The sequence below is a fragment of the Rhinolophus ferrumequinum genome, chromosome 21, assembly GCF_004115265.2.
Source record: "Rhinolophus ferrumequinum isolate MPI-CBG mRhiFer1 chromosome 21, mRhiFer1_v1.p, whole genome shotgun sequence".
Classification (NCBI taxonomy): domain Eukaryota; kingdom Metazoa; phylum Chordata; class Mammalia; order Chiroptera; family Rhinolophidae; genus Rhinolophus; species Rhinolophus ferrumequinum.
The window spans coordinates 11273559-11289142 of record NC_046304.1 but is presented as its reverse complement, the minus strand read 5'-3'; the positions used below and the strand labels follow the sequence as shown (position 1 = coordinate 11289142).

General features: G+C 47.0%; 1 protein-coding gene across 1 annotated transcript; it reads right to left on the bottom strand.

Moving 5' to 3' along the window:
* Positions 1-940: 940 nt before the first annotated feature.
* On the bottom strand, positions 941-15404 carry FXR2 (FMR1 autosomal homolog 2). The gene is made up of 17 exons (XM_033091159.1): positions 14958-15404; positions 8891-8943; positions 8435-8528; positions 7950-8021; positions 7688-7836; positions 7321-7414; positions 6717-6833; positions 4680-4850; positions 4404-4482; positions 3961-4070; positions 3645-3731; positions 3114-3336; positions 2704-2901; positions 2412-2612; positions 2222-2317; positions 1974-2074; positions 941-1641 (listed from the first exon to the last, which is right to left on the bottom strand). Exons 1-17 carry the CDS (start codon positions 15036-15038, stop codon positions 1546-1548), a joined length of 2022 nt encoding a protein of 673 aa, XP_032947050.1. The 5' UTR covers positions 15039-15404; the 3' UTR covers positions 941-1545.
* Positions 15405-15584: the final 180 nt, after the last annotated feature.

Sequence of the window (15584 nt, the reverse complement as noted above, 5' to 3'; positions counted from 1 at the left end):
GCCCCCTCCCCACCCAGGACCCAGCAGTCAGGACTTCCAGCCCCCATAGCTCTGCACGTCTTCCCCTCCCTTTTTAAATGTTGTTAAAGTCAATTCCTTTGCACAATGGGATTAAGCACAGGGAATCAAACGCCCTTAGGGTCAGTTGTGCTAGGAGGAATTTGAGAGTACCCCACCCCCACCCCCAAACTCTTTTCTCGTGCCCATTGCTCCTCAAACCCCTGACCTGACCCTGGGTCAAGAAAGTCGGGCAGTTAAAGGAAGGCAGGCCATTTTTGTTGCCTGAGTCATCCCAGCAGGTGCTTGGGTGGTGATTCAACCCCACTCCAGGTGAGAAAACTTAAACCCTCTCAACTCCAGCCCCCAAAGGTTTCTCCACTACAAGTTTTATCTCCAAGTCTCAGTTGAGGCAGGGAATCAGGAACCCCAGGAAAACTACCCCAGGGCTGAGAGATCAGTGATGTGGGTGCTGAAGGAAGAAATGTGGATCCAGAGCAGAGAACTAGCAGGAATAAGAGCTGCACACCTAGGTCCCAGAGGTTGTCATGAGGGAACCCTGTTCCTCCAGCCCAAGGCCAAGCCCAAGCCCCAGGCCTCAGGTAATCGGATTAAGAGCTCCACTTGGCTCCCCACTCTTAGCAGGAACAGCTCCAGCCTGGAGCAGCCCTACCTAGCCTGCTGTGACTCAGGGTATAGGAGTGGCCCAGCTCCATCTACCAGCAAACCTGGGGGAGGGGAGATGCAGCAAAGACAGAAGCCACTCTCCTCTAGACCAGGAGGGTACCTGAGCTTGGGGAACTTAGGAATGTCAGGAATTCCAAAGCAGACCATCTTTAGAACACTAAAGGAGCCAGGTGTGGAGAAACAGGAAACAAGGGCCAGGAGACAGGGCAGATCAGACCTAGGAAAACAGTTGGACCAAACTGGGCACAAGAAGAGAGCCATTTGGATTTTTTTTATTCTCTTTTTAAATACTGTACAGTGAAAAATAAATACGCCTTCTCATCCACCAGACAAGGTTGGTCCCCCTTCCCCTGGGGGACCTTGTCACCCCCCTTCATACACGCCCCTGGTTCTACTCCAAAACCTTCCCCATGCCTCCCACCCACTTATACCCTTACTATCCCCGTCTTCCACAGTGATGAGGCCCCAGAAATGGGGGGTACAGGATGGGAGGAGGGATAGCAGGGGCGCCCCCCTGAACTGTCAAATCTGGGTGGGTCAAGGAGCACCCTGCACCAACAGGTGGAGAATGGGGGTGTTCAGAGAGAGATTGGGGCATTAGAGGATAAAGGCACATCCAGTCTGATGGGGAAGGAGAGAGGCTCCCCTCACCCTGGGGGTAGGGTGGACAAGAGGGAGGGGGGTATGACCCTGTTACACACCCCTCCAATAGCTCCTGGAGGTTGGGGGGGACCCAAGCTGCTGTGCCACCCCCCGCCCCCCTAGATAAGAGCAGCTCCAGCGCAGGTCAGTCGGGCCTGTGAGGGCCATGGTGTTGGGCAGCAAGCGAGATGGAGAAGGGAGGGATGCAGGCTGGAGGTTTTATGAAACCCCATTCACCAAACTACCCAACTCCAGGGGGGCGGAGAGCTCCCCATTCTCTGAGGGGCCCTTAGGAAGCTTGCTGACAGAGTCACCCTAAGGGGAAAGTGGGAAAGAAAAATGGAGAGAAAGAAAGTGGTCAGTAGAAATTCAGGTAACGACATTCCCTACACTCCTGGCATGTGGTGACCCAAGGGTTGGTCCTCTGATCTGACTCTCTAGTCACTCTTACTGGGTTCCAGAAAATGCGAACCAAACTTCCCTCTCTCTTCTATTCAAATTGTCCACGACTCTAAATGTAGTTTAAGCTCCATCACATAGCCTTCTCTACAATTTAGTGAGATTTCTTGGGGGAATTTTATTTTGCCCCCTGCTCCAAAAGAACAAAAAAAGGGGAGGGTGGGATAAATGACATCTTGCCTGCCTACCTTCTGTCCTGAAAGAGCGTCCTCTGAGGGTTTAGTGCGTTCCAGAGGTGGCCGCTGGCGGCTCTGAGACTCTGCTCTGGAGATATAGTCAGCCACAGTCACTGGGGAAGGCGGAAGACCAAAAGTTTCAGAGGGAACCCAGGTATCCAGTTCCTAGAGACCCACTGAATCCCAACCCCCCGTTTTCATAAGAGACATCCCATTCTCTCAGCTCTGAGGAAGGAGGCTGGCATCCAGAGTTAGCTGACCTGGCTGGCGGTCTCCACTGATAGAACCATCAGTACGGTTACCACGGTTACGGCGGCGGCGGCTCCGATTACGACGCTGAGGTCTTGACTCATCTTCTATGGAGCAGGAAAAAACGAGTTGTGTGTCCAATCTCCCACCCCTCAGGTCTCGCCCAGCTCTAACTTTTTAGACCCCAGGTACACCACTCACCCAGGCCATTCTCTGTCATGCTGGGCCCATCTGATTCCAGGCCTCCATCCATGACAGTTCTGTCTTCGTCAGTGCGGCGGCGACGGGAGCGGCGGCGCCTGGCACTTGCTGGGGGCGGTTCCCCAGGCTCTGAATCAATCGGGGGCTCTGGTTCAGACGTGTCCAGCAGGCTGTAGGGATTACTGTCTGGATCCTTCAGCACTGGTTAGAGGAAGAGGAGGAACTGGGAGTCAGGTGTCCACCATTTTCCTTTTGGCCTATATTCATGAACCCAGCTGTCTGGTACTGGTACCTGAGCTAATAGAAGAAGAGTTGTATTTCGAGGTGGGCCGGGGAGCAGGTGGGGGTCCCCTACCCCGGCCCCCAATTGGCCGCCTCCGGCTTTCTTCCCCCCGGGTTGGGGGATCCCGGTCTCCTGGCCCCGCTCGGGTGGGCTCTTCCCTCTTCTCAGACTCAGTCTCAGAAGCTGTGGATGGGTCTGAGCTGGGGCCTGAAGAACACAATGGGGCCAATTAGGTCACTACCCCCATCCCAGGACCCATCACGGCCACAAAACTGGAAGACTTCTCCCTCTCACTCACAAGTCCCCCTGCCCATCATCTCTTCATCATCTCCATCACCCTTTCCTCAAACTTCCACCCAGATCTGCCTCTCCCTCCAAGCCCCACTAGTACTTGCCTCCCTCTCCCATAGCTGTCTCACCATAGGCAGGACCACCTGTCCTCCGGCCCCGGCCCCGGCCCCCGTAGCTGCCCCCATAGGTTCGTGTGGTGTGCAGGGAGGAGGAGGAACTCTCATCCGTGGTATATCCAGCCTTGTCACTGCCACCGCTGCCCCGCCCACTCCCAGGAGGGCGAAAGCCCAGCCCAATCTGACGAAGTTGTTCATCAATTTGCAGCCTCTCCAAGCGAAGCTGCTCCACCTCCTGGTTGGGTAAAAGATGGAGGAAGATAACAGAAGAAAGAATAAGTATAAGGTCAATGAACAATCTCCTTTCATGCTTCTCTGCCCCGATCATCCCTACATAGCTAAACTCTCAGGAATGTAAGAAGGAAGACATTGGCTAAACAAAGAAAACTCTGGGATCCAACCCCACAGCCCCAAATTTCCACCCAGCGGTTTCTGTTCCAACAGAGAGAAACTGGGCACCACTACTCCTAAATTTATCCACTAGTGGTCTCAGTCCCCTTGCTACACCTTGCTCTTTCGTCTCCCGGACTTCCACTTGGGTACCTGCAAGTAGGAAAGGTGATATTCCAGCAGAGCCTGAGCGTTGCTGATATTCTCTCGGGTGCCAACAAATATGAAGGGAACCATTCCCTGGAGAGCAGAGGGAAGGGCAGATGGATTAGGAAAGTAAAATGAAGCATTAACTCCAGCCTGTCTCCAATGGAAGGCCAACCAATGGTATCTTTCTGGTTCTACACCTACTAGGGGGAAACAGAAATTCCGTGCTCCACCCCCTAGAAATCCCACCCCTCAGGAAATGGCTTTGTGAACCATCCCACCTATTTCCGGACACCAATCTCTAGGCGCAGTTGCCCCATACCTCCTCCCTGGGGTTCTTCTTGTCATTATCACCTTCTACTCGAACCCTCACCACACCCGATTTATCCACAATCTCCTGGATCACTTTCCCGTTCTTTCCAATCACTTTGCCTAAATGAGTAAAGGAGGAATTAGGCCTCATTTTTTTTTTTTAAGGAAAAAAAGATTCAAACAGTTAAGATAAACAGTCTTCCAGCTTCTATAGATAGATTTTGTTTTAATTATTCTCCTGTTTCTAGGTTCCTGCTGAGTTTCCAAAGGACAAAATATTACAATCCCTAGAAATTTATTCTTCCATTTTGTTGTCACTCCTACTACAAATTGTTTGCTTTGTCTTTATGAAACTAAAGTCCACAGGGAGGTCCCAAGCCCAGAATCACTTTGAGAATCTCACTTCTGGCCCCTAACTATATTCTCTTTTATATATACACATCCCCAACTCACCAACCAGGTTCCTGGGCACTTGCACAGAGTCCTCGGAAAACTCAAGGTAGCTTCGGGCCTGTCGGCACGCCTCGGGAGTCTAAAATTAGAGGAGTGGGGTGTTACTAAAACAGAGGACCTGGTTCTCAAACAGTGATCTTCCTGCCACTCTGTCTTTGGGAAAATGTATTGGCATCAAAGTCAGGGAGGGAGATCATGACTCAGGTTTCCTTCTTACTCCACCCTCTCTCCTCTGTTTTCCCTAAGAGACCTAGATGACAGGTATCTTCTGCTGACCTCCCCATAGATGCGGAAAGTGCAGGTCTCTTCACCCAACTCAATGGCGGTCACCCCAGGTACTTTTCGGGCCTGCTGGATGTTGGCACCATGAGTCCCAATTGCCAGGCCCATCAGGTCCTCTCGCACTGTGAACTCCTCTTGGAATGCTGCTGCCAACTGCTTACTGGTCTGAAAGGAAAAGGCACTATAGGAATCATGGTGGTGGAATCTCAGAACACCTGTCCCAGGTACCTGACACTGTGCATAACTTCAGTAAGAAAAAATGTGTGAAAATAAGCTAAAACCACCCTGGAGTCCGCTGACTACTAGAACATGTGTGGAGAATTCAGTAACTTTTCATTCCACTCCTACCTTCCAAATATCAATGGCTTTGCAGGAGGGGAGAAATGAGGACAGAGTTTGGGCTGGGAGCCACCAAAGTTCTGGATTTGGCTCTAATACTATCTGGTTGTGTGATCCTAAACAAAACACTCACTCTGTGCCTCAGTTCTGTCATATGCTAAATGATTACACTGAGCTACTCCATTCCCAGACTATCAGGATAGGATTAAATAAGACTGGTGAGCAAGGACTGTTCACAGGTAAATGTAAGTGTAAGGAATTATTATCACCTTAACCAAACTAATATCAATTCCCAAAATAAAACCCGAAAAGTTGAACAGAAAGCAAGGGGTTAAGAAAAGCACAAAAAGGAACCTATGGAACACCATACTACTTAATTTCTTAACCAGTCCTTTGTGGGATCCCCGGGTACAAAGGCAGGAAGACAGGAAAGGTTCTACAAGAGTGAATCCTAGGTGGGAAGCACCAGATAGGAAAGATGTCTGAAAGGGGACAGTCCCAGATCACAGTCCATGACTTCCCACTTTCAAGATGGATGAAGTTGATTTATAGCAAGGATTTACGCTAGGCAAGAAGAGAAGGCTGGAAAAAGGAACTAAGTTGGGCATTCAAAATAACTGAATTAGAGAGGGAGGGGAGAGAACCTACAATGATTTACAAGTGTCTTCTAGAAGTTTGCCAAGGGTTTTCTTTCTTAAACTGCCTAATGGGTACAAAGGTGCTTATTTTTATTATTATTTTTTATCTTTTATAAGTCAATATTTTAAAAATAATTTTTAAAAAACAAAACAGTCAAGATTTCTCAAAAACAAAGACATGTCCCTATTCTTAAGACCTTGCAACTATGGTTAACTTAGCTATCTGGTACACTTTATCACATAGATCAATACAGCCAAGTCCTAGAAGAGTTGAATATTTTACCTTTTGTCACCCGGAAACCTGTTCACTGGGAAATGGAGCAGATATAGTTTGAATTATCTGGGGGTAACAGCGAATCCCTGAAGAAGTGAGAGATTACCATGATCCAGATTTTGCACGGACTCAGAGAAAAGCTTCCCAAAATTATCAGTTCACTTGATAAATGAAAATGCATGTTCAAAACACAAACACACACCCTACTTGTTTAGGATAGCATAATATCTAACTAAGAGAATCTGACCATCCTAAGATGTCAGAACTCAAACCTCATAGAAATATTCTAGTCTAACTACCTCACTGTCACAAATGAAGAAGATAAAGCTCAGTAAAATCAAATGACTTGCCAAAGGTCAATTACCTGACAAAGTAAGACTTATGATTCCAAGTCCAGTGGTCTTTCCAGTGTACAAATGGTTCTCAAACATATCCCAAAAAGTGGTTTGGTTCCCAGAAGTGATGTGGGGGATGCTGGTGGAAGAAAGAGCCACACCCCCTTCTGCTGCTCTGACTGCTTTATGCATTGTGCTTTCAAGTAAAATTTCACTGATCAAAGGGTCCCATGGCTCAAAATAAAGTTTGAAAACAACTAGACTATGACATAATGGAGCTCTGCCATCTGGAGGAGTCTGGGATAAAATAGCATACCCAGTTATAAGAACCCAGAAAGATCTTAGTCTTTTTGTTCTGTAAACATAAGAGCATGGGTGGAGGACGAGGTGGGAAGGGAGGACAATCACACCAATATATTCAGTAGTAAGTGGAGCCAAAATTTACCTCTAGGTGTTTCGTAGCTTCTTCATTGCGGGACATGAGTAGCAGTTTGGTGCGCAGGCTTCGAAAATGCATATCACCCAGCAGGGACGCCCGCTTCACAGGGGCTTCTGTGGTTGACTGGGAAGAAACCAACGAAAATCATTAAAACTGACTGAATATATACTGTGAAAGAGCCAGCAACTGGGAATCAGGATGCCTGAGATTCTGGAAAAGGGTGGGAGTTAAGAAATGAAGCTAGGGAAGAGGAAAATCACTGTCAGCCTCACAAAGGCCTACTACCTGGGTGCCTAAGGGAAGTGATTTTAAGCAGCCAGCCCAGGTGAGAACTGTACAGTCTATTTTTGAGAGTCTAAATATGCAAGGGAAGGTCCCAGCCCACACTGCAATATAATGACCAGGTTAAAAAAAAAAAATTAAGGTCAGACGTGAGGAAGACTAAGGAAAGGTAGGGCTACCTGGGCCCCTAAGGGTCAGGAGCAATAAAGTCCTCTCTGACAAATAAATGTAAGCATGTTTTAGCTCCTCCCCTTCTACAATGGAGTTAAAAGGGGAAAAGGAAAACTTGCTGAAAGAGCTTAGTGAAATTCAGGCAGAATAAACTCACCAGGATGAAGAGCTCACTATTTGTGATGTTGAGAAAGATGCAGTTCGCTCCTAATGCTTTCTTGAACTCTTTATGGACGTTTTCATTGGAGCAGCTGCAAAAGTAAGAGAAAGGTGCAGTTCTGCTCAGAGGGCAGAATGTAAAGTACATTCAACGGTTCGGTGGAGAGAGAGGGACCGAGAAAAATAAGAAAAGAGGAAGAACTGCAATAAAAGAACAGGAATGAGGGAAGAGAGAAACTGGGAGCAAGAAAGGCTCTAGAGGGCCAAGGGAACAGAGAAGACTGAAACTGGTAGTGGGGCCTGGGGAAAGTAAGGGCAGAGATGAGGGCGGTGAGGGCCCACCACTGCCAACCCCCAGTACTCACGCTTCTCTCAGGTCCTCCGGAACAGCCATGGTAACCTTGAAGAAACTGCCTTTGGTTGCAAGGGGGTTGGGATTAACTGGCCGAAGCCGTTCCAGGGTGACAATCTCATTGTAAGTGGCATCACAGGCAGCATATTCAATGACATAGAACTGACAAAATGAAAAAAAGGAGTACCTGTATATGACCTGAGCTTCTATCTCCCCCCTTTCTATGACTAACATGTTTCTCTCAGCAGTTCCCCAAAGGCCTTCACATCACTCACATCTCCCTTCATCATCCGCACCCGGGCCAGCCACCAGCCACAAGGTTCTTGCTCATTAGCTCGAGAATAAACCTGAAAAGATGAAAATAAAAAATACTGAGGACCACGCCAAAGCATTAAGAATGGCGTGAATGTTAAAACACTTGGGAGGTACCCATAAACCCAGACAAAGGAAACTAGAGGAAGGAGCTGCTAATGAAACATCAGAGGGCACTGGGTTTTAAACGCTGTCAGCGTAAATGGAAGAAAGGTGGACAATGCCCTGAAACTGGAAGGTCCCTGCGAGTTCGGCTGATCACAACAGAGATGGACACGGAACTGCTGCACTTCACTTGTCCATAGGCTACCTGGCTGGATGTAGTAGCTCAGCTTGGGTAGGAAGGAGAATGAACCAACCAGTGAGGAGCCTAGGATAATGGTTATCAGGGTAAGGGAGATGCCGTGAGAAAAGTGACATTTAGAAGGATGGACTCTATGGCCCTTACCTCCACCTCATCCCCTTCTGTGATCTCCTTATTGTAATCAGCTGGAGGGGGTAGCCGGACATCACCGAAAGGAATTTGTCTCTCACTCTGCCAGCTGCAAAAAAAAAGTGATATGAAAACTACTCAGGCTAATGTGGTTGCCTATTTCTTCAGGAAGGGTTTATTGCCGGAAATTACTGGACAATTTCCATCTTCCCCGGTAATTACAGGCTAAACCCCAGGCCCTGCTCCATAGTAGTATCGTCCGTCTCTTGCTATAGTCTAAATACTGGGCCAAATGCCCCCTACCCTCACCAAATTTCAGCCCTCTCCTCTCCTGGGATCCATATAAAGTTGCCCACCCAAACCCTTGGCTCTCCCCCACCCATTACATGCCTCATGGGACTCAGCCGCCCCCTCTTCTCCACTCTCCTTCTAGGACCTAGTATGCTGGATTCTCTATTCCCAAGGTCTTACTTGTTTTCAAAGAAGATGGTGACAGAGTCTTCATGGACATCCTTCACAAAGCCCTAGAATGAGTTTTAGAACAAAGTGAAAAAAAAGAACAATTTACCACCACCTTAGCCATTAAGGGAAGAGACATTCAGAGGCCCTTAAACTAGAGTTTTAGATAGGGACACAAGCAATCTAAAGACAGGGCCAGAAAAGGGCTGTATTGGAGAAACAATATGAATATTGACGTAGGGAGAAAGGAATGATATTGGCATGGAAAGAGACATGGCAAAATCCAGAAGATGAGACAGGAAGTAAGCAGAAGGGGACAACATGACTCGCCATCAAAACAGCCGGGAAACTGGTGGTCAACTATGGCTCCCATAGGGGCCTCCCTATCTATCTGCCTCCTGTTGTGCTGAGCAGCTTGCCAGAATTCAATTAAAATGCCAACAACATTCAGCAAGGCTAAGAATATCCCATGAGACAGTGTGAGGCTAGCCTGGAACACCTAGAGGACAACAGGATCTGCCAAGAGACAGAAGGGTCTAGCTCCCCTATACAGCAAGAGACCTGAGCAAACTTGGTGTCTTGAGGCCTGGGTCCTAAGAGAAAACAGAACATTGGAAAAATTCAAAACAATGAATTTATAGAAGGAAAAATTAGGATTTAAAAGATGGGAGATTTCTGAATGCTAGACTATGACACTGCTAAACATTTGAAAAGGATAGTAAAATTTGTAGAAGACCCCAATCTTGAGATCATGACAAGAGAGAATAGGGATGAATAGCTAGCTAGCTGGTCTTCCTCCTATTTCTATGTTCTCAGTGAGGAAGCCAAATTATGTGTTCAATCCTATGCTCCCAATTTTTCTATCTTCTCTCCCAATTTTCACACACTCAAAATTAAAGATTGTTATTGATAAAGTCTCGTTTATCAGTTAGTCCTTTTATGAATGAGTTTGTGGTCTCATGTATAAGAAAACTTGCCTAATCCAAAGCCACAAAGGTTTTCTCCTGTCTTCTTCTAGAAGGCTTATAGTTTTTACTTTACATTAGTCTATGATCCATTGAGTTAAATTTTGCATATGGTGCAAGACATGATTAAAGTTCATTTTTCACCTATGGATATCCAGTTTGCGTACCATTTGTTGAAAAGACTATCCTTTCTCAACTGAATTGCCTTTCACTTCTGTCAAAAACCAGCAAATGAAAACTAATGTAATGACAGAAAGCGATCAGCATTTGGTGGAGAATTTCTGGGAGTGACAGAAATGTTCATTATCTTGATTGTGGTGATAATCTACTACGGTAGATACATATGTGTGTGTGTATATACGTATATATATGTATACACACACACACACATCTAACAAACTGTACATTTTAAATATATATACTTCCTTGTATGTCAATTATCCCTCAATTAAGCTATTTTTTAAATTAGTTTCAGGTGCACAAAACAAAGTACTACTTAGACATTTATCATTTATATCCCTCACACTGTGTCAACCCCCCACCCCCATCCACTATCCCTCTGACATCGCACACAGCCATTACATTTCCACTGTCTCTATTCCTAACGCTGTACTCCGCTTCTTGTAAGTATATACATGCATATATATATATAAACTTGTAGTTGACATTCATTATTGTTCAGCTTCAGGTGTACAATGCAGTGATCAGGCATCTACATCATCAATTAAGCTATCTTTAAAAATTGGGCGGGGGGGGGGGGGCGGCCCGGTGGCTCAGGCGGTTAGAGCTCCTAACTCCGAAGGCTGCCGGTTCGATTCCCACATGGGCCAGTGGGCTCTCAACCACAAGGTTGCCAGTTCAATTCCTCGAATCCCGCAAGGGATGGTGGGCTGCGCCCCCTGCAACTAGCAACGGCAACTGGACCTGGAGCTGAGCTGTGCCCTCCACAACTAAGACTGAAAGGACAACTTGAAGCTGAACGGCACCCCCCACAACTAAGATTGGAAGGACAACAACTTGACTTGAAAAAAAGTCCTGGAAGTACACACTGTTCCCCCAATAAAGTCCTGTTCCCCTTCCCCAATAAAATGTTAAAAAAAAAAAATAGGAATTTTAGGAGACTAATTAATAAACAGGAACTATTCCTGAGCTTTGCAGCTAAGGAAAGCTAAGCTTAGGAGAGAAAACACTAAAAATGCACATTTATGTCACTCTCATCTCACAGAATTGGTCAATCATAAACAATTATATTGCTGTTTCCTTATGATGGGAAAATCTAAACCTAAACTTTATTCTTGATACAAGCTATCTTTCTCTTCCTTCGGGATAGGATCTTGTTATGGAGCCTTACTACTGCCCAAGGCAGCACTCCTGGTACTGCCTGGCCTCTTCCTTACCCATGCGTTAGCTTTCTCTGCCATTCTTCTTCCCTGAAATGTTTTTTCCACTCTTCATTCAGCTACATCAAAGCCACACCTACTATTCTCCACTCAGACCTTCTGTGGCACTTTTACTCCTCATATTTACCTGAGTCCCTCTTCCCTTTTTCAGTTCTTCTCTTAGCTCCTTTAGCGTCCTCCTCCCTTCTCCCACAACCACTAATACTGTATCCCTTCCCTCTTCTTTACCCCTTTATAAGGGTCTGTCTAGATTTCTAGAGACATTTCAACCAATCTTTTTAGCTGACTTGATCCAATTCTTTATTCAAAATATCCATCTCCAAGCTTTAGAAATAGTTTATAAAGAGTTAGCGATTCTCAAAATATTCTAGGGATGAGATAAAAGGAAGTGGAAGAGATAGAAGAGAATCACTTGCTTGCCCCTTTCGTGAAGAGATAACTCCAAGCTCTAATCCAATTCTCCTCCAACTTGTCCGAGTTGGCCCTCAGGAAGTGGTAGGAATAAGTCCCATGGTTTTTCCTGATCCCAAACAGAAATGCAGAGCTCAGATGGAGTTCTCCCTTGCATTACTCAGCAGTTCAACCAAATGTCACTTCCTCTCATTTTTCCAGGGTCTTTTTCTTTCAAATATTCCCCAAAACAAGTTTTCTCAACTTCATATTCCAACCCAGTCTCTGCTCCTTAATTCCATCCACATCACCGCAATTTTTTTCTCCAAAGTTACTACTGGTAGAGAGTGAGCTCCCAGTTCTGCTCAGTGCATGCTCATTAGGAAGACAAGCAGGTGAAGGTAAGAACTAGTGAGTGGATCTCTGGAAAGCCAACCAGATCCAAAGGATGACTTGAGTCAGTGGCCATGGCATACCCTGGCTTTGGCTTAGGGGGCCTGGGACCAGACAGAGGATGAGGAGAGCCCTAGCTTCATAGGTACTTCAGTTTCCTCACATTCTAGAAGACGTTAAATTGGTCCCCACCTTCAATCTACCTTCCAATCCTGGACTCTCAATAGAGAGGAGGGAGTTCTGGGAGAAAAGCAGGAAGGATCTGGGTAAAAATCACGTGTTGAAGCTGAGGATGCCATATTCCTTATGAAAAGAATAGGAACTAGGATATCCAGGCAAGGTCTGGAAATGTGGGTAATTGTGCCCTGGAAGGTGAACAAATATTTCACTTGGCAGAGTACAACTTAAAGAATAAAATACCTTAAGTTCTGACAGAAAAGGAAGAGCTCATGGGATACCTACAAAGTAACTTAGATCCCAAATCTGATACCTGCAGTCCTTTCATGGAAAATCAAAAATAGGACTCAATTCTGATAGGGGAGAAAGGGACCTCCCCAAATATACAGTTCTAGAAGCAATGTCAACACTCCTTGACCCACACCAAAGTTTGCTGAGTCATGAATATTAGATCTGTGGCAAGGTCAGAATGGGTAAGTATATGGCACTGAAAGCTGAAGAAAAATTAGTCTGAATTTAGGGATTTATTGTTGTGTTTAACTAAGGCTTGGGGCAGAAAATGCTAAAGTGGCCAGAACAAAGAATCCACATTACCTGGTTTTTGGCTCAACTCCAAACTCTATTCTCTGATTCAAAGTATCCTGTCCCCAGTTCACTCAAGTCTATCACTGCCATAGCCCCCAGGAGAAAAGGGAAAGATTCAAAGATTTTCTGTTGGACACTTATATGTGGAAAGGGAAACATCCCCCTTCCTAGCTATGTCACACAGTTAATTTGAACGGGATACCAATCTTCCCCAGCTGTGCTTGGCTCCCATGCTTCCTAGAACAAAAGCAAACATTGTATCTTGATCTGAGACTCAATTTAAGAATCACTTTCCTTGGAACCCAGAATCTGGGCGTGGGAAGGCCCAGATGAAGGACAAGATATTGGGGGACATGGGTTTCAAATCTTATGAGAAGGATGTTTCAAGAAAGGTAATGTAATTTTTTTGGGGAAAGAATAAAAAGAGACAAACGTACTCTATCAGAATCAGAAAGGAAATAGACACTTGCCAAAGAAAACAGAAATGCTATGGAGGCAGGCTAGAAGAAAAAGTCCCAGGAGTTAGGAAAGTATGCAGAAAAAATGACAGAAGAGATCAGCTGGGAACTTCCTTCAGACATTGAACACAGTGGTTCCTGGGGATTACACAGGAATATAAAAATATTAGGATAAAAAGTCAGAGATTTAAATCAAGAGAATAAGATTGTAGACAGATATATAAAGAAATAGGCACTAAATATAAAGAAATCTGGTATGGGAATAAAGGCAGAAATAGACAGGCATTTGAAGTGGGTAAAAATGACTACAATGAACTTATCAATTAAATCTGGGGCAGAAACCTTCCACTCCAAGGGCAAATATGAAACCCTTTACATAGTAAGGTATGACTTCATAGGGAAGGAGTTGGAGAAAGTCATTTCCAAGGGCATAAAGGTGAAGAGGTCTATTATGGGAGAAAGGCTTGAGGGGAAGTGAAGGAAAGGAGGCTCTTCTCACAAGCAATGTTATGCGAAGCTATCTCTGCTCTTGCTCCTCAGCGTAAAATGAAAGAATAAGACAGGAATCGAGAAAGTCTGTGAGGCTATTCCAGGCATGAAGTCCAAAGAGGTTCAAAATAACAACATTCACAAAGAAAAATTCCTGAGAGACAAGACAGGTCTCTCTCTGGTTTAACCTAAATGGGGAAGAGGGAGTCCTAGAAAATGGATTCAGAACAGATAAAGAAGGTGGTAGTAAAAGCAGTTCTAAAGAACCAAATCCTGGTCAAGGGAGGGGCTGAAGTAAACAAGGATCTTTTAAAGATAGTCCCCTTCTTTTTTTTTTTTTTTTAAAAAAAAAGGCTACCAGATTCCCAAATTGGGAGAACTGGCCGTAAGTCGTCTAGAAGTGGAAATCCTTCAGAAGGTAAACAGGGTATCTTCACGAGATCCCCCTTTTAGAGATCATGAATATGAAGCTCACATTCTTCAAGATGAAGAGACTGTATGAATGATCTAACCGTATCTGAGATCAAAGTAATAACAAATACAAATCCATCCCTGGGTGGAATGGTAGACCAGCTAACCTTGGGATAAATGGGTGGGGTGAGAGACTTGTGAAAAGGTGCCACCTTATGGCTAGGAGGCAACTTGACTGGTACAATCCAGAGTTCTAAGGTCAGATACGAAATGTCAGAGATTTTGACAATTTCTCCTTGGGTTAGGAACAGAAATAGAAGGCGAAAGGAGGGTGTCTTCCAGAGCCAGTAGGTAGGGACCTCTCCGAGGAAGATGAAAGGATCTAACATGGGACGGCCTTCCCAAGGGGAAAACAGGGAAAGAATAAAGAGAATTCTCCATGTGCTTGGAAAAGATGTGATTAAGCGCTAAGATATGTCTTCTACTAGGGAACAGGAAAAGTCAGTCAATACGAAGCTGGGTAAATGGGGTCTCTGGGGGGGTGGGGGACGCTGATCCAAGCACAATAATGTCCTTATGTTCATTCTCTCTAAGATGAGGGTAAAAAGCAGGTGTAACCGAGGGGCCAAAAATAAGCGGAAAGGGGTTAACTTGCAGAGGTCTCCCCAGGAGGGCTACGGGTGGGAGCGTGGATCTAAGGTTCTAAGGGTCGGGTCTCAGCTCCAGAAGCTCCATCCCGCCCCACTCTTCCCCGCTCTGGCTGGAGGAAGGGAGCTAAAGACGAGTGTCCCCAGTCGGCGCGCCGCCTCACCTTGTAGAAGGCCCCGTTGGAACCGCGCACCTCGACGGGCAGTCCCGGTTCCACATCCCCCCCAGAGGCCAGGCCGCCCATGGCGCCGCCACCGCTTCCGACTCCCCCGGCGGTGGCTGCAGCAGCGGTCTGAGTACGGGCCGGGCCAGCCCCCCGGCGTCTCCCCGGAGGAGGAGCCGGAGGGGGAGCCGCGGGGGGCGGGAGCCGGGCCGGCCCCACCGCGGCCCTGCCACAGCCAACGAGCAGGGGGCCGGGGCCGGGCCGCTCCCCGTCCGCCGCTGCCGCCTTGGTCTCCGCCACCGTGAGGGAAACGGCCGCCGCCGCCGCTGCCTTCGTCACCTCAGCTTCCGCCCGCCGCCGCCCTCGCTGCTGCCTCAGTCCCGGGACCCGCTGCTGCCGCTGCCGCTGCCGCTCCACAGCCTCCACCTCCCCCTGCCGCCGCTGCCTACTGCGCAGGCGCGCTAGGCACCCGCCCGCCGCGCGCGGGGCCCTGAGGGCCACGGCGCAGGCGTCGAGGCTGGCGACTCAGCTCGCGCTCAGCAGCGCATCGGGGCTTCCACACTCCCTTTCGCTCTCTCACGCCCCCTCTTGGTTGCTTATTTGCGCTTGCGCAGAACAAGATTGGCG

Coding starts and splice junctions, on each gene's coding strand:
- FXR2 (XM_033091159.1), bottom strand. CDS start 15,038: ATGGGCGGCCTGGCCTCTGGGGGGGATGTGGAACCGGGACTGCCCGTC. Junction 4,851..6,716: donor AAGCTACGAAACACCTAGAG/GTAAATTTTGGC, acceptor TTTTCCTTTCAG/ACCAGTAAGCAGTTGGCAGC. Junction 2,075..2,221: donor CAGTGGAGACCGCCAGCCAG/GTCAGCTAACTC, acceptor CGCCTTCCCCAG/TGACTGTGGCTGACTATATC.